We start from the raw sequence: 22,457 nt of genomic DNA on the forward strand, positions 1-22,457 counted from the left end.
TCTTTATGCATTCATCCATTGATGAACACCTAGGTTGATTCTGTGTCTCCACTGTTGTGAATAGTGCTGCAATAAACATGGGAGTGGCGATATCTCTTTGACATACTGATTTCATTTCCTTTGGATATTATATACTCGGTAGTAGGATTGCTGAATTATCTGGGAATTCTGTTTTCAACTTTTTGAGGAACCTCTGTCTAGTTTTCCATAGTGGCTGTTCTAATTTGCAGTCCCACCCGTATTGTATAGGTGTTCCCCTTTCTCCACGTCCTCACCAATGCTTATTTTCTTTTATCTTTTTGATGGTGGCCATTCTCACTGAAGTGAGGTGGTATCTCATTGTGGTTTTAATTTTCACTTCCCTGATGACTAGTGAGGCTGAGCATCGTTTCCTGTGCCTACAGCTATTCGAACGTCTTCTTTTGAGAAATGTCTGTTAAGGCCTTTTGCCCATTTTAAAATCAAGCTACTAGTTTTTTTTTTTTTTTTCTGTTGAGTTGCTTAAATTCCTTATGTATTCTGGATATTAACCCCTTGTTAGATATATAGTTTACAAATATTTTCTCCCATTGTACAGGTTATCTCTTCACTCGGTTAATTGTTTCCTTTATTGTGTAAGACCTTTTTATTTTGATATAATCCATTTGTTTCTTTTTGCTTTTGTTGCCTGTGCTTTTACGGTTTTATTTAAAAAAAATCCTTTCACGGCCCAATGTTACTTTAAAAAATCCTTACTCAGCCCAGTGTTACGAAGCACTTCTTCCGTTTTCTTCTAGTAGTTTCATAGTTTCAGGTTTTACATTTAAGTCTTCAATCTATTTTGAGTTGACTTTTATATATGGAGAGAGGTAGGGCGTCTCATCTCATTCTTCTGCGTGTGGGTGTCCAGTTTGTCCAGCACCATTTATTGAAGAGACTGTCTTTTCCCCAGTGCGTGTTCTTGGCACCTCTTTAAAAATCAGTCAGCTGTAGGTGGCATGAATTTATTTCTGGAATCTCTATTCTGTTCCATTGGGCAAACCTAATGTGAGTTTGTGATGGGGACAATATAGAAAACTATAAAGAAGAAAATAATCTACAGTTCCTGCCTGCAGATCCACATGTATACGTGTAAGTGCACATGCTTTTAAATACCGTCGCTATCAGATGGAATCATAATAGTTTCATATGTTACTATTCTTTTCACTTACAATATTACGATTATTTCTCAATTTATTAAATCTTTGACAGTATGATTTTTTTTTGTTCTTATTCAGCAGGGATGAATAATAGTTTAGTGAACATTCCCCTATTGAACATTTGGTTGCTTCGATTTTTCTCTATTATAATAAAGTTTCAATGAATATTCTTGCACATAAATCTTTGCTTCTGTCTTTGATTACTTTCACTGAATAGGTTCAAAAAGTGGAATTACTGGGGCAGAAAGTGATATTTTAAAGCTTTTGACATACTCAAAGGCAAAGGCGATACTGACTCATAATCTTCAGCAGGATAGTAGAGTGTTATTTTGACGGCAGTTTCATCAGCATGGAGTGTTACCTCAGTGTTTTCTTTTTTTTCAAGTTTGAAATTAGCTTTTAAAAATCTACATATCTACATAAGTAAAAGATCATTAAAATATAGGAAGAGATGGAGCTAGGACCAGAAGAAGATGACGATGGTGGAGAAAGAAGGGGCAGAGTCCACGGGTGTGTGTAGGTTGGGAAACGGTTGGCTCATCCTTCCTCCTCCTGGATGAGCCTTTGCTCTAGAGCAAGTGGAGAAGGCTCCCCAGGCAGCCCAGGGTCCTTCCCTCTCTCAGCCAAGGTTTTTCATGGGCCTGCTTTGCAGGAGACCGTGAGCTGGGTCCCTGGGGCCACTGTCCTCTGGATGGGACCCTTTTCTCGTGGTGCCGTTCAGGCTGTATTTTGCTGGTTGCCTTGACAGGCTCATGCCTGCTCAGTGTGTTTGCAGATGGTTCAAGGTAACACAGTAAAGTAAGGAGCGGCGTGGCTGGCCGTGTTCCTGCTGGAGAGAGGAAGGAAGCCATGCCGGGCAGCAGGCCGCAGGGCCGCACGTGTCACTTTGCCTTCTCCAATCTGTGTTCTTTGAGTTGTCGAATTATAAAAACTGTTCCTGGGCCAGGTGTGGTGGCTCACGCCTGTAATCTCAGCACTTTGGGAGGCCGAGGTAGGCGGATCACAAGGTTAGGAGTTCGAGACCAGCCCGGCCAATATGGTGAAACCCCGCCTCTACTAAAAATACAAAAATTAGCTGGGCGTCGTGGTGGTCACCTGTAATTGCAGCTACTTGGGAGGCTGAGGCAGAAGAATGGCTTGAACCTGGAGGTGGAGGTTGCAGTGAGCCGAGATCACACCACTGCACTCCAGCCTGGGCGACAAAACGAGACTCCGTCTCAAAGCAAACAAACAAACAAACAAGCAGAAAAACAAAAAATGAAAAACAAAACAACACGAAAAACTGTTCCTGGAGGAGGTTTGGGGTAGATTTTGGACTGCCAATGAAATCTGTATTTGCTTAATTGTTGTGGAGGCTTGGCTTGGGCCTTGTGCTCTGTCTGGGAGTCCCGAGCACCCCTCGTTGCTGCAGGCCCCGGCTGAGGCTGGGGTCGGTAGGGACCCTCGGTGGCTGCCAGTGGGTGTTTTATTCCCAAGGATGACCCTTTTCGCACCCTCACTGTTTCAGGCGACGCTCTCCGAAAGCCTCGCCTCCAGAAGCCCATCACGGGGCACCTGGATGACTTATTCTTCACCCTGTACCCCTCCCTGGAGAAGTTTGAGGAAGAGCTGCTGGAGCTCCACGTCCAGGACCACTTCCAGGAGGTGTGGAGTCAGAAGCGTGATGGGGGGCAGGGTGGGGCCAGGCAGGGGTGGGACCTGGGTAGGGCAGGGAGGAGGTGGGGCAGGGTAGAGGTGGGGCAGGGTAGGGGTGGGTGGGGCAGGGTAGGGGTGGGTGGGGCAGGGTAGGGGTGGGTGGGGCAGGGTAGGGGTGGGTGGGGCAGGGGAGACCCCGCATCTGATGCTGCTGAGGAGGGCCCTGTGGCCCTAAGGATGTAGTTCTGTCTTTTCCCCTCTTTCTGGAGCTGAATTGGATCTTTAGGGACCCCTTTCCTCCACAGCCAAGGCCCCCACAGAGCCTCCAGTTGTTTTAACTTCAACAGTGATGAAGATGCTGTTGGCCTGAGATGTTAATTAAAGTTAATTCTGGTAGATCATGAAATAGTCCTCATTTAAAGTAAACTAAGTCACCAGATGAGCATAGGGAAACCCATAGAACCCTTCCCATGTTCAGAGGACGTCGGCGGGGACATGGGGCTCATTTCCGGAGGTGGCTGGAAACCTCGGTCATCTCACCCACCTTGGGCCCCTGGGAAGGCGCCCCCAGACTCACCGTCCCCTCGGCCTGCCCGTGTCACAGGTCATTGTGTTCTGGTCACTGAGAGCCTGTTCACACTCCCTGCTGTTCCTGTCTGTTGCTTTTCAGTGTATGGGTTTGTCCAGGTGCCCAGGCAGGGCGTCTGGAGGGCTTGTCCGTCTGTTAGGCAGAGGCTTTTGAGCCTGTTTGCCTGTGGCCCCCGGGAGGGATGTCTGCGTCGTGCAGGTGCGTGGAGCTCAGCCTGCCTAGTACGCAGCATGCACTGGGGTTTCCTCTCCGGCTCTGTCCCAGCGATGCTCTGGCTTGCAAGCTGTAAAACACCAGGGCCAGGGAGGTTGTTTCTAGAGCTCCTGTCACCTCTGACAGCAAAAGTTGTCTTGGATTTTCTGTGTAGAAGCTTGTTTGTATGCCAGACAAGACTTGGAAAAGCCTTTGCAGGTTTGGGGACTGCTTATGTTTTCTAGGCAATAATCTGTCCTTGGTCTGGAAAAATTGGGCCTGATGAACTGTCACAAATAGTGTTGGAATGAGGTCTGTCCGCCCTGGCTCTTCTGTCGCCAGCAGCAGGGGGAACAGGCATGTGGGACGGAGATTGCCTGGTTCTGCTGGAGCCCTGGGCTCAGCCCCCTTGCCTGCGCTTTCGCTGATGATCACCAGATGGAGTGGGGAGAAGAGGGGTCAGCCCTGGCTGCTCTCAGCTCTGGAAGGAGGGGCCCTCAGACCTGGGTTGTGGGCAAACCACTCCTTGTTCCCCCTCCTAGAATGAGAGAGAGTCTTCACTTTCAACTTCAGAAACAAAGAGAAAGAAACTTTAATTGCAGAGAGCCAAGAAACTGGTGTGGGTAACATCTTGCTATTGCGTCGAGTCCTCTTCATGTCACACCCTTTTCGTGATGAGTCCCGCAGAAGTGCACAGAATGCAATTGTGTGACTGCGCGACACGAGGAAGGACGGCAGAGGGAGGCCTTGGGCCCGGCACCCACAGAGGCACCCTCAGAGCCTCGCGGGTCTCCTCCGGCTGCACCTTCCTCCCCGCCCATTCCCTCGGGCCTTTGTGCTAATCACATCTTGGCTTTCTGTTCTGGTTCTACCGCCTATCGATGCATCTCTAAACAATATAGGCTTGCCTGCTTTTGACCTATCTTTAAATGAAGTCGTACTTTTTTCTTCTGTTTTGTTTTGCTGCTTTTGCTCAAGACCATGCTCCCGTGGGAGGCTGTCTGCAGTGGCTGTGGCTCCATTTGCTCACTTTTTTTGCTGGATGGTCGTCCGTGTGAGGGCACCAGGATTTATAAATCCATTCTACTGTTGATGGACTTTTGGGCTATTTTCAGGTTGGGGCTGAGCATTCTTCCATGTATATATCCTGACTTTTAGTAGAATCTCGAGCAGGAAGTAAAAGGGACTTTTTTGGAAAATCTTCATGGGCCTGCAATGAGCTGGCTGGTCCGCTGGGGGCTGCTGGTCTAGGATGACTTTGGTTGGGGTGGCGTGGCTCCTGTGGCCTCTCCTGTGGCAGCCAGTCTGGGCTTGCTCTCGTGGAGGCAGATGTTTAAGAGAGGAGTTGGAAATGTGCAGACATTTTCAAACCTCTTTTTGGATTAAATTTGTTACTCTCCCACTGGCCAAAGCAGGTCACTGGCCAAGTCCAGAGTCAGAGAGGTAGGGGACTCCAGGTTACAGGACAAAGGGTATGGCTTTAAAGATCCCTTGCCTGGAGCTGCAGATGAATCCTTTACCATGAGGGTTTGGTGGAATTCCCAGGATTTTGCCAACTCGGCCATAGCTCCTGGGGGTGGAGGCAGAGTTGGGCATGGTGCCTGCCCTCCTCCCTTTGAGCTTCAAGGCTTGGGTCCTGCCTTGGCGCCAGGTCCTGAAGGCTGGTGTGGTCTGTTATGCTGCCGTCCTTGATTGGTGGCATATTTTGCTCCTTAGGTATTGGGGGAAGGAAATTCTCTGAGGAAGTGTCCCTCATGTTCACTTGAAAGTCCCAGAGAACATTTTTTTCACTCAGTAGTCAAAGAGGTCTTTTAAAAACATAAATTCATTGCTTCTTGGCCTTTTGGGTAAGATGAAGTGTAATTGGACTTTTAGGGACCCTCTCTTAAACTCCTCTCTTAAACATCTGCCTCCATGAGAGCAAGCCCAGACTGGCTGCCACAGGAGAGGCCACATAAATTCAGCCATTTTTCTTCTGTGTTTAAAACCTGCTGCTGGCTTCTCATTGCCCTTGGACTGACACCTAGGCTCCTGGTCCTCCAAGATGCACGTGGTTTGGTCTTTGCCGGTTTCCCCTGCCTCACTGTGTACTGCCTCCTGGGCATGGTTTGGTCTTTGCTGGTTTCCTACTTCGCTGTGTGCTGCTTCCTGGGCCTGTTTTGTGGTCCCGGATTCAGGCATGCCTCTGCCTGGGTGGCCTCGGACTCATGCTTGTCCCTGCATGGGTCCTGCAGCATGTAGCTGACTTTCCTGAATGTTCTTCCTGCACATCTCTGCATGTTTTCCCTCAGGCTTCAGGTCTGGACGGGGTCCCCTGACTGTCCTGCGGGGGTGCTGTTCCCCGCCCTTGCCACCGTGTCTCCAGCTGTCACCCCGCGTTCCTCCCGGGTGCTCAGCCCTTCCTGGGAGCAGCTGGCCTTCTTATCTGTTATTGTCGGTCTCCTGTGGTGAGTGTCACCAGGACAGGGACTTTGTTTTGTTTACCATGACACGTGATGTGCATGAACGGTGTTTGGCACATAGGAGGGCTGTACTATTTAGTTGTGAGAATGAATGATTCAGGTGCTCATCCTAGTAGTCTATGAAGTTAGCAAGTTATTTGTGTGTGTGTGTGTGTGTGTGTGTGTATGTGTGTGTGAATGAGCTGGACTTGTTTGCTCCCTACCCGTTCTTGAAAATGCAGTTCTACATAATATGGTCTTATGTAAACACAAAGCAGAGAATAGGATTGAAACAGCAACATCCGTTTCCTTGGTGTAGTTCCTGCTGTTTTCTTGTTTGTCAGGGCGGATTGTGTGAGGGTAGAGTTGTTTTAGGAATATCATTGTTGAATTTTATATAGTCCCATAAAAATCACTTTATTGTGTATTTTTACTATCTTTGTATTTTTGTTCCAATCCAACTGGCAGATACTCAGTTATCTGCATAGTTTTATTTTCGTTATCCAAAGACTAATAGGCTGAATTTAGGTCTGTTCAGCTTGATTAATGGACAGTAAAGAAAACTTGAAAATTTGAGGATCATTTTGCAAAGATTACATAATTTAATAAACACTAATAGCCAGGGGAATATCCTTGTTCATTTGTTATAGCGCCTGTACATTTTTGTTAAGATGAAACACTTTAATATCGAGTGACCACTTTGGGGCCGATTCTGTTTTTATTGGTTTATGACTTAGTGCCTAAACATGTTTCCCTTTGTACACCCAGTCTCAGGTCTCTGGGTAGACAGAGTTGAAATGTGATGAGCTCTGCCTCTGAGCACCTCTCCATCGTTGTCCAGGGAATTGGGCCCCAGGGAAGGGGACTCTGGGGAAGCAGCCTCTGGGAAAGGGGGGCTCTGGGGGAGTGGGCTATGGGACCTTGGAGGAGTCTTGAAGGAGCCAAGTACGAGTTTGCTGCATCTTGAGAATGGTCAGCCCAGCCTTGGAAAGCTAGTGTCGGGTTTTGGGGATCAAGGCATCTGAGGGTGTGCGTTGCTGAGAGGATCATGCTGTGTTGGAAATGCCAGAACTGCCCGGGCAGTGCCCCAAGGCCAGTGGCTGGGATTGGGTGCTGTATCTGTCATTTGCTTGCACTCATCTTGACTAAGGATCATCTGATCTGCAGTTATCTGCAACTTCTGCTCCAGTTTCTTCTCTCTGCTCGCCTCCCCCAGGGACTTCTGGCGAGCTCCCTCTTTCCGTCTGTGCCGGGGCTCATTCCTTCTGTGCCTCTTCCAGGGATGTGGCCCACTGGACGGTGGTGCCCTGGAGATCCTGGAGCGGCGCCTGCGTGTGGGCGTGCACAACGGTCTGGGCTTCGTGCAGAGGCCGCAGGTCGTTGTACTGGTGCCTGAGATGGATGTGGCCTTGACGCGCTCAGCTAGCTTCAGCAGGAAAGTGGTCTCCTCTTCCAAGACCAGGTATTGTCTCTTGGGTCCCCAGGGATGGGTGGGGATGTGCAAGGGATCACGATGAAATGAGGTCATTTGTGCATGTCAGGTGTTGACTCACCCACGTGGGAGTTCTTCCTTGTGTTTCTTTCCTCTTGGAAGTTGTGCCCATTAGGAACAAACTTTGGAGTTGGAAGTTTGGAAAAAGCCCCCCCCTTTTTTTTTCCTTTTGTGCTCTGACAATTTGGGGGTTAGCATTATGGATGCTTCCAGCTGCGGCTGCTGAGGGTCTACGGAGGCCTTGGATGCTGCCTTCTAGGCGTGCCCTGTGATTAGTTTCTCATAGGACGGAGAGTCGGGGGGCAGCAAGACCTGCTGCTCTGTTTAATCCATTGCTTCCCAAATCAGGTGTCACAGACATCACTGCAGGGCGTCATGCCTTTCCTCTCTCATGGTGCCAGGCAGAGGCCAGGTGTCCTCTGCCGTAGGCCAGCCTTGAGGAAGGAGCCTCCATCCTCTGTGGCATTTCCTGGTAACTTGGCCGTATCAGGCCTGCAGGCAAGCTTTGGTAATTTGGAAATGCGTTGAAAGAGCAATGAGAGGCTGAGGCGGGAGGATTGCTTGAGCTCAGGAGTTTGAGAGCAGTCATGGCAGCCTAGTGAGACCCCCATCTCTTAAAAAGCAATGTTTTGGGGAATTTCTGAATCATTTGGAAGAGTGTGCAGTGTTACATGGTGGACTTGCTGTTGCAGCAGCACCCCGTGTCCCCCAGGGTGTCCCCTTGACTGTTCTGACAGTGGTCGACGTGGATGCGGGAAGGATGGGAGCCCGAGCTCTAATGCGTCCCTGGTTTGTGTTTCTGACCCAGCTCTGGGAGCCAAGCTCTGGTTTTGAGAAGCCGCCTCCGCCTCCCAGAGATGGTCGGCCACCCTGCATTTGCGGTCATCTTCCAGCTGGAGTACGTGTTCAGCAGCCCTGCAGGAGTGGACGGCAATGTAAGAACAGCCCTTTTGTACTCGGTTTCCTCTGGTGATGAACTCTGTGTGTGAGGATAAATGTAGTGGGCATGAATGCTTTTTCCATTAAAAACAGGCATGATTATTATAAATAATAAGTAAAAATCACTTTACTGACATTTACCAGCTGATTGTAAGGAATGTTACAAAGGATACAGATGAGATGGAGAGGGCAAAGAATGTGGGAAGGACTTGGAGCTCCCATGCCCTCCTGGGCACCGCCCTCTGGGCACTTCCATGGGTTCAGCTGTCCAGAGCTCTCTGAAGTCAGTCCTTTTGGGTTTTGATGAAAACTTCATTACGTAGACATAATTGATTAAACATTGGCCATTGATGATCAATGTAACCTTCAGTCACTCTCCTCCCCCTGCCTTGGTCTTTCTGTGAGCAGCCCCATCCTGAAGCCACCTAGGGGCTACCAGCCACGGTCATCTCATTAGCACACAAAAGATAACACTTCGGAGATTCCGGGGGTTTCAGGAGTTGTATACCAGGAAACCGGACGAAGGTCAAATACATATTTCATAAATCACAGGTGCATTCTGCTGGCTGGGAGTAATGCATAGGTCAGTAAGTTTCATGTATCATAATAGCGTTAATTCATGATTATTGAATCGCTAATTATTTTGAAAAAAGAGGCCATTTTAATGTATTTTTATATGACAGTAGTGTGGTAAAGCTTGAATTTGCACAAATGAGAGATGGCTTCTCATAGGGAACTTTATCTATACCTATAGAACACTAAGAGTAAGAATTTATAGGTTCAGTTGAAAGAAATAAAATATGTGGACATCATTTATATTAATGTAGATTCTTTGAAAAACCCAAATCCTGCTGTTCTTAAGATTTAGTTTTCTGTTTGAAAAAGTCAATAATGCAGTTCTGCCTTTTCCACGGGGCGTTTGTTCCAAGACCCCAGTGGGGGCCTGAAACCTCTGTAGTACTGACCCCTACACGGTACATGCTAAGTTTTGTCCTGCATATACATACCTATGACACAGTTTATAAATTAGGTACGGTAAGATATTTAACAACAATAACAATAAAATAGAACAATTATAATATACAGTAATAAAAGTGAACGTAGTCTCTCTCTCTACCTCTCAACTGCAATGGGTGGGTGGTGTCTACAGTGTGGATATGCGGGACGGAGGGATGATTCACGCCCTGTGGGGGGACAATGCCAGATCTAATCACACTGCTCAGAGTGGCACGCAATTTAGCACTTAGGGATTGTTTTCTTCTGGAGTTTTCTGTTTAATATTTTCAGACCAAGGTTGACTGAGGGTCACTGAAACTGCAGATCGGGGTACTTCTGTATCATTTTAACAAGTAAATCAGAAACCAAAAAACGGTTGACAAGACATCTTCCGTGGCGATCTGGCCTGCCATCGTGACTGGGCCGCTCTCTCAGGAACAGCCTGTGAAGGAGCATGAGGTGCTGAGGACGGTCTTAGGGTGTGCCTCAGGCTGGAGAGCAGGGTGTCGGGGTGTAGCTGCCATTTGGTGTTTCTAATCTCTTCTGGTAGTGGCGAGTTGACCTTGCCAGTGTCCATGCCTCCGGTCCCTATGATTCCGAGTCCTAATTAGGTGCAAAAATCCAGAGGTGCCAAGCGTTCTGTGGACTGACGCAGTCACAGTCATTTAATGAAACTGTTCCAGTTCTGCTTTTCTTTACTTATGACCAGAAATTTCAGCTAAAATACAGCTGTTTGTGAATACCCTTGGGTGGGAGGGGTCTTCTGGGGTGGGTGTGGCTCATGGGGAGGGATGGGGCTGCCCAGGCTGGGGAGTGAGCGGAGGAGAAATGGCCTCAGGGTGTCCTGGCAGCGCCTGATGGCTGATGTGTGGTTCCCAGGGGCTGTGGGGGGAGGTGGGGAGGAGCAGGGGGGCTGGCGCCTCACTCTCAGTGTCTTCTAGAGAATATTAATTGTAATTTACTTGTGATTATGACATCTGTATGCTGAAACCAAGATGTCTTAGCAATACTTTATTCTTTTTTAACCCTCATCTGAAATTCCTGACAACAGGTGGTTTCGATGGTGGCCGCTTCACGGGCGTCTGTGGTGCGGGTGCGGGTGAGGCTATGGAGTCACTGATTTCTCTTCTCTTCTCTTTTCGAGACAGAGTCTCACTCTCTCGCCCCTCAGTGGCGCGATCTCAGCTCACTGCAACCTCCGCCTCCTGGGTTCAAGTGACTCTCCTGCCTCAGTCTCCTGAGTAGCTGGGACTACAGGCACGGGCCACCATGCCCAGCTAATTTTTGTATTTTTAATAGAGACGGGGTTTTCCCACGTTGGCCAGGCAGGTCTCAGACTTCTGACCTCAAGTGATCTGCCCTCCTTGGCCTCCCAAAGTGCTCAGGTTCCAGACGTGAGCCACCGCGCCCAGCCAGTCATTGGTACTTTCTGATGTGCTGGTCGATTGTAACTGGGAATACTGGATTCCACTTTACTGTCATCAAGTGCGCTTTCCTGGGTGAAATCTGGAATGGAAATGTTGCAGTGTGTGAAATGACCTTCCACACAAAAATTGCTTCCTGTGCGGAACCATTGGAAGTGGGTTAAGCATCCACCGGGTGAAACTGGAATTGAGTGGGACATGAGAGGAGAAAGGCACAATGGCGGGGCCGTCTGTGACGGTGGCTATGGTAGAGGAGCCCAGCGCGCTCCTTGGAAGGCCCAGGGCGGGCCGTGGCAGGGCCCTCCCACCTTAGCCACCCCGTCTGCAGCAGCGTCTCCCAGAGCAGCCTTCTTCAGCTGGGTGGGGATTTTTTCAGCTGGGTGTGGTCGTGCCTTCCGGCTGCAGCGTCCTCCTCCTTGTCTTTGGTGAGGACCCTGCGTGGTGGAAGCTGTAAGCACAGCTGAAAACAGGCTGGCTGGTGCAATGGGCCCCACGGAGCTTCCCCGGCTGCCAGCTTCCTGGACAATCTGCTTCTTCTATATCCTCTCCCACAACCCGTTTTGAATTATTCTGAAACAAATTCCAGGCATCATTTTATTTCATCTGTAAACCTTTTGGCATGAACATTTCTTTTTTTTAAAAAACTTTTTTATTTTGGGAAATTTCAAAGCTAACAGTGGAGAAGCATGTGGTGCGCTCCCTGCACCCACCTCCAACCCCCGATTTATCGCTCGTGTCTCATCTCTTTCTCCCGTCCCGTTCCACCAGGGCTATTGGAGACCGCATCCTAGACATTGCATCCTTTCATCTACAGATGGCTCACCATATCTCTCCAAAAGACAGGGCTCTGGAGTGTCACTGTGTACACCATCATCACACCTAACCTTGACTGCATTTCTTAGTATCATCAAACATCCAGTCAGCCTGGGTGTACATTTTTTAAGTATTTTACTTCATCAGAAACGGACAAACCCCAGCAATGTGCTTTTCCCTGGAAAGTGACTTGTGACAGCCGTCTTCCTGCATGAGCTGGGCGGCCTGTCTGTTGTTCCCTGGCAGTGGCTTCCTCATGTTGCCTTTGACTGGAGGATCTGCTCTCCCTGTGGCCCTGCTGCCTTCATCACACATTCCTAATGCTGGGAGAGCCAAAATGCACCAGGCTTTTGGCAGCTGCTTCACTTGGCCTTATGCATCAGATCAGGAGGCAAAAGCTATGGTGTCTAGGGGCCCTTTGTGGAAGGATTCATCTGTAAATGGTATGCACAGATGAGGAGGCTACCTGGGCTGATGAGAACATGGAACAAATACTGTGTTCAGGGCACACCCAGGCACTGGAGTCTGCACGTATTCTTTGGGTCCTGAGTATTTTGTAGTCATTGGAAACAAACTAGGAACAAAAGTTTTGCGAAGACACACTCACTGACTTTAATCTGCTGTTAATTTTCTTGCATTTTTTAGTTAACCAAAGCATCTAAAACCTTTTTCCTGTAATTTATGTTTGGGTTAGCTGTGAAGAAGCGAAAGAAACTACTAAAGAAGTAGTCCCTCCTGTCCAGACCACTTTCTTCCCAGGATCCTGGGGACAGTGCAACCTCATTTTACTGCCACAGCACTGCCTCTTTTGAAATGTCTTATGCATGCAAGTGTGGGCTCCAGAAATGTTTGCTGACTGAATGAGTGATGGAGCAAATTCCCTGTAACATGAGCATGAAATGCAACAGGGGCAAACCTGCAAGAATCACCAGATCCAGTGTCTTGGCTGTGTTTCATGTCTGAATAAGCGGGCATCCTCCTGGGCCTCTGGGGGTGAATACAGTCCTTTTCTGTGGGTCACATGACAAAATAACCCTCTCCCCAAATCTCTAAGGGGTGAAGATTTGCCTGATTTATTGTTTATGTATTAACTCATATTCTTGGAACAAAATCAATGGCCCATGTTCCAGGGTCTGTTGAACTGATCCATGTGTGTCCCTGATGGCCTTTCCTCCAGTACCATCTCCAGTTCAGGATCATGTCTTGTGTCTGGTTTCTGTGTCTCTTTGACCTCCTTAATTCTGGAACAGTTCCTCAGCTTTTTTTTTTTTTTTTGTCATTTATGATTTTATTTTTAATATTTTAGTCTCCCTTTTTTTTTTTTTTTTGAGATGGAGTCTCGCTCTGTCGCCCAGGCTGGAGTGCAGTGGCGCGACCTCGGCTCACTGCAACCTCCGCCTCCTGAGTTCAAGCGATTCTCCTGCCTCAGCCTCCTGAGTAGCTGGGACTACAGGTGCCTGCCACCACGCCCGGCTAATTTTTTGTATTTTTAGTAGAGATGGGGTTTTACCATGTTAGCCAGGATGGTCTCGATATCCTGACCTTGTGATCCACCCGCCTTGGCCTTCCAAAGTGCTGGGATTACAGGCATGAGCCACTGTGCATGGCCTAGTCTCCCTTCTTTAAAAAATTTTTAATGCGTATGTTGCTTGGGTTCATCTGATGCTTCCTCATAGTTGGAGTCAGGTTGTGCCTTCCTGGTAGTGGTCCGTGTGAGCAAGGGGCAGTCCTTGGGTCCCACATCCAGACGTGCATGTGTTCATCCTGGGCGAGGTTGGTTGTGGTGATCTTTGCTGATATCTCCACTGTAGAGTTACCTTTTTTCCTCCATGCAGCTAATAATTGATCTGTGGGGAAACTCTGAGACCACGTGGGTATCTGCTCCTCATCCGATTGTCCCCCTTGGGTTGGCGTCGTTTATGCTTCCTGCAGGAGGAGGAGCCCCAGCCCAGCTTTCCCACAGACCTGCAGCTGGCATGGCACCTCCTGTCCCCAGGGCCCCCTGTCTCCTCACTGGTGGGTAGATGGTTGACTTGTCCATCAAGCGCACATGGGTCTGGACTCAGGGATCCCTGTTTTCAAAGTCACTGCTTCTGATTATTTTGGTACAAATTGTCCCAGATTTGGCCGGATGGAGTCCTTGAGGCTGGCCCCTGTGTCCTATGGCATCCTTCGTCCTGTTTTGTGTTTGAGTACTTTCTGGCTTCAGAAGATGCTTCAGACTCATCTTCATCTCTACTTATTTTGCCCATTTTTCTGTAGAGTTTTTGCATTTTTCATCAAATATTAAAAGTTCTTTGTATGTTAAGGATATTTGCTCTTTATCTGTGATAAATAGTGCAGATATTTTCTCCTCATTTTGTCATTTATCTTTTTATTTTTTTTCTGGCTGTGTAAACATTAAAACATCTTTTAATGTAGTCAGATATATAAGTTCTTTCTTTTATTGTATCTGGATTTTGAGTCAGGGAAAAAGCCTTTCTTCGTTCCCCAGTCATAGAGGAATTCACCCATATTTTCTCCTCGTGCAATGTTTCTCCTGCCTTTTTTTTTTTTTTTCGTCTAGATCTCTTGTTTGTGGTGTGAGGGATGGATCTGATTTTATCTTTTCCCAGTGGCCATCTGGTCCCACTACCACTTACTCAGAAGTCCCCCTTTGTCATGGTGACTTAATGTGCTGTCTTTATCACACACTCTGTCTTTATGGATAGTGCATCTGTTTTTGGACTTTTACTCTCATGGGCTGCCCTGTCTGTTAATGTACCATGGCCATACTGTTTTAATTTTGGAGGCTCTGTTGTGTGTTTTAGCATTTGGTAAGGGAATTTCAGCTTTATGGTTCTTCTTTTCCTTGCTTTTCTAGCTTTTCTTGCATGTTTATTTTCTGGATTAACTTTTGTATCAAGAGGTCTAGCTCCAAAAAATGCTGATTGGCATTTTAAAAATTGGGATTGCAGTAAATTTATGATTGAATTTAGAGAGAATTTTACATCTCAAGGATGTTTAGTTGCCCTAACCAAGAACAGGATGTCTTTCCATTTGTTCAAGTCTATTTTTGTGTCTTTCAGGAATGATTTTAAAAATGGTTTTAAAATGTAGATTTTTAACAATTCTTATTAAATTTTTTCATGGGTATTTAATTTTTTGTGCTGCTGTTGTAAATGGGATGTTTTCTTTCATTATATTGTCTGAATTAGCACTGTGTTTTTATTTTGTTTTTGTAGACAGTCATTATTATTTAAGCAATTTTACTAGCATTTTATGTAGCTCTTATTATATACCGCATGCTGTCTTTAAAATTAAGCTTTGTATTTTGAGGTAATTGTAGATTCATATTGCAATTATGAAGAGTAAAGCAGGGAGATTTGTGTCCCCTTTCCCTGGTTGCTCCTGTCTGAGTCTGTTTTCTGCTGCTGTAACTGAATACCACAGACTGGGTCATTTATAGTGAATAGAATTTATTGGCTCATGCATGGTTCTGGAGGATGGGGAGTCCAAGATCAAGGTGCCAGCATCTTGTGAGGGCCTTCTTGTTACGTCACTCCCTAGCGAAAGGGCAAAGAGAGGGTGAGCAAGAGAAAGGGGGGCTGAACTCGTCCTTGTAGAAGAGGCCCATTCCCGAGACAATGGCATTCATCCATTCACTCCACCCTCATGGCCTCATCACCTCTCATGAGGCCCCACCTCCCAGACCTGGTTTGTTGGGGATTAAATTTCCAACACATGCCTTTTGGGGGACATGTTAAAATTATAGCACCCCAAATGTTACATTATCTTTTGATGAGTGGTAGTTCTGATTTTAAGTCTAGCTGGCCTACTTTTTCTTGCACGTGGGATGCTTTCTGCCTGTTCCAGGGCAGGCAGCTCTTCTCTGTCCCTCTGCTGGCCCCACCTCATCCTCTGTTGTCCTCTTCCCTCCTTCTGTGCCCTGGGGTCCTGGTGGGGGTGTGACTGTCGACAGCGTTGGGCTAACTTTTTTCCCTGCTGGTGGCCCGTAATGAAAGAAAGCTTCTTGCTCCCAAGTTCCCTAAATCCGAGCTCATAGACAACGCGGTCTCACAGCAGGCCTGGGGCCAGCCTCACGTGAGCCCCTTCCCTGGTGTAGTCACTGGCATGGGGGAATGGGATTTCCTGTTGCCCTACTGTGTGGCTGAGGTGGGGGTTGCTTCCTGGAGCCAGGCCTTGTGGAAGGGCAGTGCCCACTGCAGTGGATGCTGGGCCCTGAATCTGACCCCAGTGTTCATTGGCTCTGTGAGACCCAGTGAGGGCAGGGAGGGAAGTGGAGCTGGGGTGAGAAGTAGAGGCCCTGCAGGGCCCACGTGCCAGCCACCAGGCCTCAGACTAGGCTCAGATGACGGAGAGCTGCACACCTGCCCAACCCAGGCCCTGCAGTGCCCACGTGCCAGCCGCTGGGGCCCAGACTTGCTCCAGAGGGCGGAGAGCTTCACACCGGCCCAACCCAGGCCATGGCTCCAAATGCGTGACAGTTTTGCTGTTGCTTCTTTTAGTCATTGTCAAGTTGATGCTTGTTTTGCAGAGGACCAAGGCTTTATGAACCTATTACCCTGTGTGAAGAGTTTCACCAGGTTATGGAAATTTCTTTAAAACCATACCACAGTTTTTTCATTATTCATGTATATTTTTAAAAATAATTACTGCACTCAGTAGAATAACATGAAAATGTTGCCTGTTAGCCCTTTTCCAGTTTGCCCCGAGAATACTGGGGGCACTTGTGGCTGCAATGTTTATCCTGCGGCAGCTTTGCCATGAAGTATCTCACTTTTATTATTATTTTCGCATTGCTCGAGTATATTGACTTTGGAAACAAAAGACATCATTCTATTTATAGCATTATGTTTTTAGTAGTGGTATTTCCATATACAAGATACAGTAATTTTCCGTCAATGAAAATGTCAAATTCTAGAAAATGTAACATTCCTATGCGTGGTGTTAACATCGTTCTCTAACAGTTGTTGGCCGAAGATTCGTTTGATGAATCCGATTTTTCCAAAATAGCCGATTCTGATGATTCAGACGATTCTGATGTTCTGTTTAGAAATAATTCCAAGAACAGTTTTTACATTTTATTTTCACATTGAAAATCAGTCAGATTTGCTTCAGCCTCAAAGAGCACGTTTATGTAAAATTAAATGAGTGCTGGCAGCCAGCTGCGCTTTGTTTTTCTAAATGGGAAAAGGGTTAAATTTCACTCTGCTTTTAAATGACAGCGCACAGCCTGTGTCATAGAGGGTTGGAGGAGATGACTTTAACTGCCTGTGGTTAGGGTTCCTTTCCCCCAGGAATGTCTGGGAGCCACTGCCGGGTTTGCTGTCCGTCTCGTTTGGACTCAGTTCTGCATGTACTGGATCCGATTTGAGGACTGAGTAACTTCTGGTTGATGGCATCTGGCTTGTGAACCTCCGCTGTTGCTGGCAGTGGCTGTGCCGCTGTTGTGACCTCTGGGCTTCTGGTTCTTCCTGCTGCTCAGCCAGGAGGTAGAGGCACCAACGCCAGCCTGGCTGCCTGCCACCCCCAGCTCTTCACCTGGTGGGGCTCAGTCTCTCTGGCCTTGTGAAGTTCGCCTCAAGGGCCAAGAGCTCCGTGTCCTTCAGGGAGAATGCCGGCCAGGGAGCGAGCCACCGGGAAGGACTTGCCCTCAGCCCGTGGCCTGAGCTCTGAGTTCCGGAGCCACCCGCTGCTTGTGTGCCCCACCTGTCATGCTGCTGGGGGACACCTGGGGGACACCAGGCTCCACCTCCAAGGATGCTCCTGGGTCTGTGCCACCCGCCGTGTGCGGCTGGTTGCTCTGTTTCCTGCGCCTGTATGGTGGTCATTTCACAGGGTGGGAGCTGGTGCACAGGGTGGATGGTGCCTGCGAGGGGTCAGCCCTGTCCCTGCTGTGGCTCTCACACCACGTGAGTGTGACTGCGCGTGTTCCCAGCCCAGGGCCTGAGCTGCTTTCCTCACACTTATCTTAGGCCTCCCTGTCTCCTTCGTCTGCATAATTATAGACCTACATTTCTCTCTCTTTTTTCTTTATGTCCTCTGTGATTTGTGTGATACTAGGAACATTCAGAGATGTTTTGACGCAGTAGTTTGTCTTTTTAAAATTTGTCCTCAGCCAAGTGCCACATGTCACCTCCATCGAGGTGGCAGTTCCCCTGGGCCCAGCTCTCTATCTGGATAAGGCCTTGAGACAGTGGAGCGTGAGTGCGCTGCTTGGCGGGGACCCCACCCTGTCATTACCCAGAGAACGGCCGCCATCCCCTTCACTGTGCATTCCCAGTTCCTGGGGCTGGAGGTCCCAGCAGAACTGGGCCCAGGGCCAGAGGCTGGGTGCCTAGGCAAGAGTGAAAAGGTCTTACTGAAAATCTAAAGAAAATGAAGCTCGTGAAGTAATGTGATGTTTTCACCTTCGTCTAAGTAAGTTCAGGTTGATCTGAGGACAGAAGCCATCAAGGGCCTGTATGACTTTCCAGTGGCTTCTGTAACAAAGTGTCACACCCTCCACAGCTCAAAGCAGCGGAAATGTGTGCTCTCACAGCTCTGAGGCCACAGGTCCACAATCTGCTCTGCTGGCAAACCCCAGGTATGGTAGGGCTAAGTTTCTCCCCAGGAAACCCCAGGTGTGGTGGGGCCCAGCTCCTCCCCAGGAAACCCCTGGTGTGACAGAGCCGAGATCCTCCTCAGGCAAAGCTCAGGTGTGGCGGGCCGAGCTCCTTCCGAGGAAACCCCAGGTGTGGCAGGACTGAGTTCCTCCGGAGGTTCTGTGGGATGGGGCCTCCCTGCCTCTTGTGGGTTTTGGGGCTCCTAGCTGTCCTTGGCTTGTGGCCACATCACTCCGTTCTCTGCCCCCTCGTCATGTGGCCTCTTCTCTGTGTCTCCCTCTGTGTCTGTCTCTCTCTCCCCTGCTCCTACAGGGATGCTTGCCATTGGAGTTAGGGCCAGTCTAGATAATGAAGGATTATCTCATCCCACAACACTGTAACTAATCACATCCACAGAGACCCTTGTTTCCAACAAAGCCACAGCCACAGGTTCCGGGGATTAGGCTGAGAGCATCTTTTTGGAGGACACATTGAGCCCGCCACAGGGACTCTGGTTTGTAGCATTTCCAAAGGCCAAGGGCCTGTTTTCTGTGAGCGGCTTTGCGTGGTAAATGCAAGTGTGGCACTTCTGTTCCACAACAAAACCTGACTCATAATCCAAGTGTATTCCTCATTTGTCTTTTGTGTATTGTGTATTTTGTCTTTTGTGTATTTGTACTTGTGTATTTGGTGCTGTTATACTTAAAAAGTCTAAATGGGAGCAATTTGGTGTATTTGGGGCTTTTTTTTTTCTTTTCAGTTTGTGTGAATTCAAACCCAAGTTGGGCAGGAAAAGGAATGATGAAGTAGTGGATGTCATCTCAAGCACTAGGATCCACTGGCTGCAGGAGCGTGTTAGACTCACTGTGACTCTGCTTGTGCTTGGCCTTCTCTGCAGAGCCAGGCGGTTTTCGGGCAGTTCCTGTCTGCCGGTCCCTCTGTGGGCTGGCAGTGAGCAAGTGTGGGCAAATACATGGCGACTGGCTTCCCACCAGGCCCTCATTCGCCTGTTGAGGTCTCAGAAAGAATGATCAATAATTGGCTACACAGATTTTTTGTTGTTGTTATTAAAGCTGTTAAACAGAAAAGTGAGGAAAAATGCATGTTTATGTAACTGACAGATACTTTGCACAGAGGAGATCATCTACTGATGGAGAACCAAAAAGAACTGTGAAATTGGAAAATTAGATATTGGAATCCCCTAAGTGGAAAATTAGAAGTTGTATAGATAGCATGAAAACGTAGATACATATTTTACTTTATTTTGTTTTTGATCCTGTAATAATACACTTCTGTATTTTATGATGATAACTGTTTACAAAAGTAGTCTAGACATTGTTGAATCCTTATAGTGACAAGTTTTCCTAATACATTTATAGTAATTTGATTTTTTTGTTGTTGAGATGGAGTCTCACTCTGTTGCCCAGGCTGGAGTGCAGTGGTGTGATCTTGGCTCCCTGCAACCTCCACCTTCTAGGTTCAAGCGATTCTCCTGCCTCAGCCTCCCGAGTAGCTGGGATTACAGGTGCCTGCAACCATGCCCAGCTGATTTTTGTATTTTTACTAAAGATGGGGTTTCACCATGTCAGCCAGGGTGGTCTTGAACTCCTGACCTCAGGTGATCCACCCGCCTCGACCTCCCAAAGTGCTGGGATTACAGGCGTGAGCCACCGTGCCTGGCTGTAATTTGATTTTTAAAAAGCAGTGGAGTTATAATCACCATGTCGTTGGTATGCTATAGTTGCTCAGCACTGTTTTATAATCTTTTGTCAGCTAACTGGACGGGGAACAGGAAGACATTGTTTTTGTATTTGGCAAATGTTGAAAGTGTGGCTTAGAGTCATATGCTTCCATTTCTTACTTTTCTGATTCTATGTCCTTCCATGGTGTGGGTGTTTTCTCACTGAATTGCCAGGGACCACCCAAATCCCCGCTCACCCTGTGATGGGGGCGTGAATGTGGCAGTAACCTGGCCCATGATCTGGAATTTAGCTGCAGCAAAGGGCTCTGCAGAAGTGAATGGTTTGAAGTCCGATTGTGATGGGAAAAGAGATTAATGTGAAACAAGATGCCGATTCTAAATTTTTATTAGGATATAACAGGATGGGATATCATCTGGCAGGAACAGTCTGGAAGAGGCTAACTTGGAAGAAACAAGAACTGTTTTCTTTTCTGTATTCACATCTGCTTGTGTATGAAGTTGGCTGTGGTTTAGCCCAGTAGAGACCATGGGGCCATCTGTGTCCGGATTTTAGAGGCCTTGAGTGCACGCATACATGCGGGGATCTGTGTGGGACCTGAGTGCAGTCTGGGCAGTGACACTGGTGTGGCTGTTCCCCACTGGCATGTCCAGCCAAATAAGCAAAGTCCCTTAGGACCCCTGGCCACCACCACTGGAGTCTTGCCTCCTCCTTCGCTCCCAGGCATCGCAAATTCCTGGATCCTCTGGGCATCTCTGTTCCTGGTGGATGCTGTGCTCCACCCATCCTAGGCAGGGCATGGGCGTCCATTCGTCACCAAGAGTGGGACGCGTCCTCCTTCCGGGCCACCTCCTCGCTGTGACCATGGCTGCGTTTCCGACGCTGCCTGGGTTCATGCCCTCAGGCAGCAGTGTTAAGAGGGATGCCCTTGGCTGCCTTAGCCAAGCCCGGGACTGGGAGCAGTGGGGAGCCACCCCATTTTACTTTTGTCACCCCTGAAGGGTGCAGCTGTCTCTGTTAGCCAGGGCTGGGGGGAAGCCGTAGCAAGTGGAGCACTGTAGGAAGTGGAGCACTGTGCTCATGGTCCAGTCACCACCTCCTGCTTGGGGGTTGTTTCTCCTGCGCATGGGACACAGAGGCTGGAAGTCCCAGGTGGAAGTGGACAGCTGCTCCTCCTTCCTCTGGGCTGTTCTGGTGGCTCTGGTCTAGGCAGCGCTCCGCAGCACTTACTGATCAGTGCAGCTGTGATCTTAGGAGTGGAAAGAGCTCTAACTGGAGCTCCTGGTCGGACCCGCTGTTGCCTGTACCCCATGGGCCTCTGGCTAATCGGCTTCCTGGTGACTTAAGTGTGTTCCACCCACCAGGGGAGCCTGCAGGATCTGCAGGCAGGGCCTTGGTTCAGAGCTGATCACCTCTGGAGTCCTCTTCAACAAGGTGGCTCTGCTGGACTTTGGGGTCCAAAAAAGACCGGGGTTTAGCTTTAGTCCTACTTCTTTTTAAGTAAATGGATGAAAGTTGGTAATTTTAAAACTCTTTACTCAGTCAAGCCGTGAAACCGTGTTTGTGACAGTGACTTTAATGTGGTTGTAACCCAAGGGATTGGTTTTCACAGTGTCCTCATTCCTTCCATTTGGCCAGCCAGAGAGAAGGAGAAAGAAGGAACAATGCCTGGAATTTGACCCGATCGATTTCCCAATTTCATGAAAGCTACAGATACGAAATGTGCTATTGTAAGCTGGAGCTTTGTGGAGAAAATGTGTGCTAATAATGCTGAATTGAATATACATGTGCATTCCTCGTTATTTTACCAAATTTCTGATTAGGAATTCAAAGTGCTGTTCCTAGTATTTTCCTGACGGATTTGAGTTGGTGTTGGCAAGGTGCAGAGTGTTTACAAACCTATGGAAAGATCCTTATGGGAACAGGGTTTCATAAAACAGTGCTGGTCTCTAAGGGGGAAGCCATCACTACCTTGGGCCAGAAAAGGAGACTCATGGGTGGGCAGGGGTCCTGACTGGGTCGGTGGGGTCATGTAACTGAAGACTATCTGTGCCCTACTGTCTGCACTGTGGATGCCATGTCCTCCTCCTGCCCTAGTTCCTTTTATAAAATGCAACTGATGATCCCTGCCCCTTGCTACACTGAGCTCTCGTTGAATTTTACACGTGAAAGCACTGTTGATTTCCCCTCTCCAGGTGACTTCTGTGATAACTCATACACCGATGTGCTTTGTTTTAATTCTAGGCAGCTTCGGTCACCTCTCTGTCCAACCTGGCATGCATGCACATGGTCCGCTGGGCTGTTTGGAACCCCTTGCTGGAAGCTGATTCTGGAAGGGTGACCCTGCCTCTGCAGGGTGGGATCCAGCCCAACCCCTCGCACTGTCTGGTCTACAAGGTACCCTCAGCCAGCATGAGCTCTGAAGAGGTAAATTATTAGGTATTTCTTATGCATCTCTGGTGAGCTTCTAC

The 22,457-nt window shown here is 48.2% G+C and overlaps 1 protein-coding gene across 10 annotated transcripts in view; it reads left to right on the forward strand.

Moving 5' to 3' along the window:
* NPHP4 (nephrocystin 4) overlaps positions 1–22,457 on the forward strand; it is a 135,913-nt gene that overhangs the window by 40,221 nt on the left and 73,235 nt on the right. For 7 of the 10 annotated variants that reach the window (XR_008621169.2, XR_004670107.3, XM_034954042.3 and 4 more), the window contains 4 exons: positions 2,686–2,822; positions 7,316–7,497; positions 8,336–8,462; positions 22,231–22,413. Coding sequence is in view for 6 of the 10 variants with exons in the window: in XM_034954042.3 (XP_034809933.3) it covers positions 2,686–2,822; positions 7,316–7,497; positions 8,336–8,462; positions 22,231–22,413 (629 nt within the window). In the remaining 4 variants the exon portion in view is untranslated. Of the gene's footprint in view, positions 1–2,685; positions 2,823–7,315; positions 7,498–8,335; positions 8,463–22,230; positions 22,414–22,457 lie in introns of those variants that run through there. The other 3 variants (XM_055098778.2, XM_055098783.2, XM_034954062.3) reach the window with 2 other exon arrangements.

The sequence above is a fragment of the Pan paniscus genome, chromosome 1 (assembly GCF_029289425.2).
Source record: "Pan paniscus chromosome 1, NHGRI_mPanPan1-v2.0_pri, whole genome shotgun sequence".
In the NCBI taxonomy this organism is placed as follows: Eukaryota; Metazoa; Chordata; class Mammalia; order Primates; family Hominidae; genus Pan; species Pan paniscus.